Source organism: Neophocaena asiaeorientalis, unplaced genomic scaffold (genome assembly GCF_003031525.2).
Source record: "Neophocaena asiaeorientalis asiaeorientalis breed wild unplaced genomic scaffold, Neophocaena_asiaeorientalis_V1.1 scaffold540, whole genome shotgun sequence".
NCBI lineage: Eukaryota > Metazoa > Chordata > Mammalia > Artiodactyla > Phocoenidae > Neophocaena > Neophocaena asiaeorientalis.
In genome coordinates this window covers 4,834,699-4,836,230 of record NW_020172141.1, presented here as the reverse complement: position 1 = coordinate 4,836,230, position 1,532 = coordinate 4,834,699, and the positions used below count along the sequence as shown (strand labels likewise).

Sequence of the window (1,532 nt, the reverse complement as noted above, 5' to 3'; positions counted from 1 at the left end):
GGAGGCTCCTGGCGGAGGGGAGGGGCAGCCTGGGGACGGGGCCTCTCCCGAGCCAGACGCTGGGTAGCTGTGCGTCCGCAGCCCGCGGGGCCGCCTGGGCGCGGGGGCAGCGCGGCCTCCCCCTAGCCCCTCCGCGGCTGGCGGGAGTGGGTACCTGCGCCGCCGTCCTCGAAGCCCGACACGTGGAGGCTGTAGCCGTCCTCCTCGGCGCTGACTGCGTTGGGCGAGATGGAGAAGTCGTTGTACTTGGCGAAGGCCGTGTTGTTCTCGAAGTCCTCCAGGTCCACCCGCAGCTCATTTTGTCAGCGGGGACCTGGGTCTGGGGGCCCCCGGCCTGCCGGGCCCCGCCTTACCCAGCCAGTACTCCCCATCGGCGCGGCCAAAGCCCAGCTTGTAGTCGTTCCAGCCCCGGAAGAAGCTCACTGAGCCGTTGAATCTCTTCTGGAAAACCTGGAGCAGAGAGGATGGGCCTGGACGCTCGAGGGGCCAGGGGGCTGGGGCCTCACCCGGGCGAGGACCACGCCGGGGGCCGAGGTGAGGCGCGTGCCGGCACCAGGCCCCTCGGGGAGCGGCTGCCGAGAGCAGGAAGCGGTGAAGGGGGCGTTCTAGAATTGAGGCGCCTGGGGTTGAGTCCGGCGCCGGCTGTGTGCCCTTGGGCAAGTTACTGCACCTCTCTGGGTTTTGGTTCCTCATTTGTAACCTTGCTCCCAGGATTATTGTGAGGATTACAGGCACTAACCTACCTTAAGCATCTAGGAGTCTGTGGTGGCAGAGGCGCACAAACTGTGCTGTATCGTCCCTGCTTTAGAGACGAAGTCGCAGGCTCACAGCTGTGCGGCTTGGCCTCCGTGCCCCCCCCTCCACTCACCGTCCACTTTCCACCCTCGGTGGTCATGTCACAGAAGACGGGCACAGGCACGCTGGGGCCCGAGGGGTAGATGAGGTACACGCCGTCCGCCTGGTAGCCCTGGGCGTAGATGTCGTCGCAGTCCAGGGGCTGCTGTAGGCATGACCTCTCCAGAGCTGGGGGTGGGGTGAGGAGAAGGGGCCTGAGGCACACCAGCCACCTCCGCCCCCCGGCCCCCCCCTTCACCTCCCTCCCCGAGCTGGGGGCGCGTACCGTCTGGCCCACCTGCCCCCTCTTACAGGCTCAGCCCTGGGCCCGACTCCCAGCTGCGATGCTCAGGACAGCCCCCTTGCCCAGCCTGCGGGCTGTGCGAGTGCAGCTTACCATCTCCCCGGATCCCCAAGAGTTGGGGGACGCAGGGGCCAGTGCAGAGAAGCAGCAGCAGCGGCAGAGCCAGAAGAGCCTGACGACAGGAGAACAGGGTCACCCGCCCGGCCCCAGAGCCCCCGCCCCCTCTGCATTTGCCCCTCAGACGAACCAGCCCTGCCAGGAGCCCCTGGTCTGCCCTTCTGCCTCCACACCTCCCCTGGACTGAGCCCCGTCCCTTCACAGCCCCCTGCCTGGCAAGGGTCCTGTCTGCAGGGTGGGTTCAGTCCCCTGTGGCCCCGAGGCCCCCGCCCCGGCC

General features: G+C 68.1%; 1 protein-coding gene across 1 annotated transcript in view; it reads right to left on the bottom strand.

The window, feature by feature from the left end:
• Positions 1 to 72: 72 nt before the first annotated feature.
• MFAP4 (microfibril associated protein 4) overlaps positions 73 to 1,532 on the bottom strand; it is a 2,136-nt gene continuing 676 nt past the window's right edge. Inside the window, 4 exon segments of the mRNA XM_024752729.1 lie at positions 73 to 313; positions 354 to 450; positions 869 to 1,023; positions 1,232 to 1,310. Coding sequence (XP_024608497.1) covers positions 123 to 313; positions 354 to 450; positions 869 to 1,023; positions 1,232 to 1,310 — 522 coding nt within the window. The 3' untranslated portion in view covers positions 73 to 122.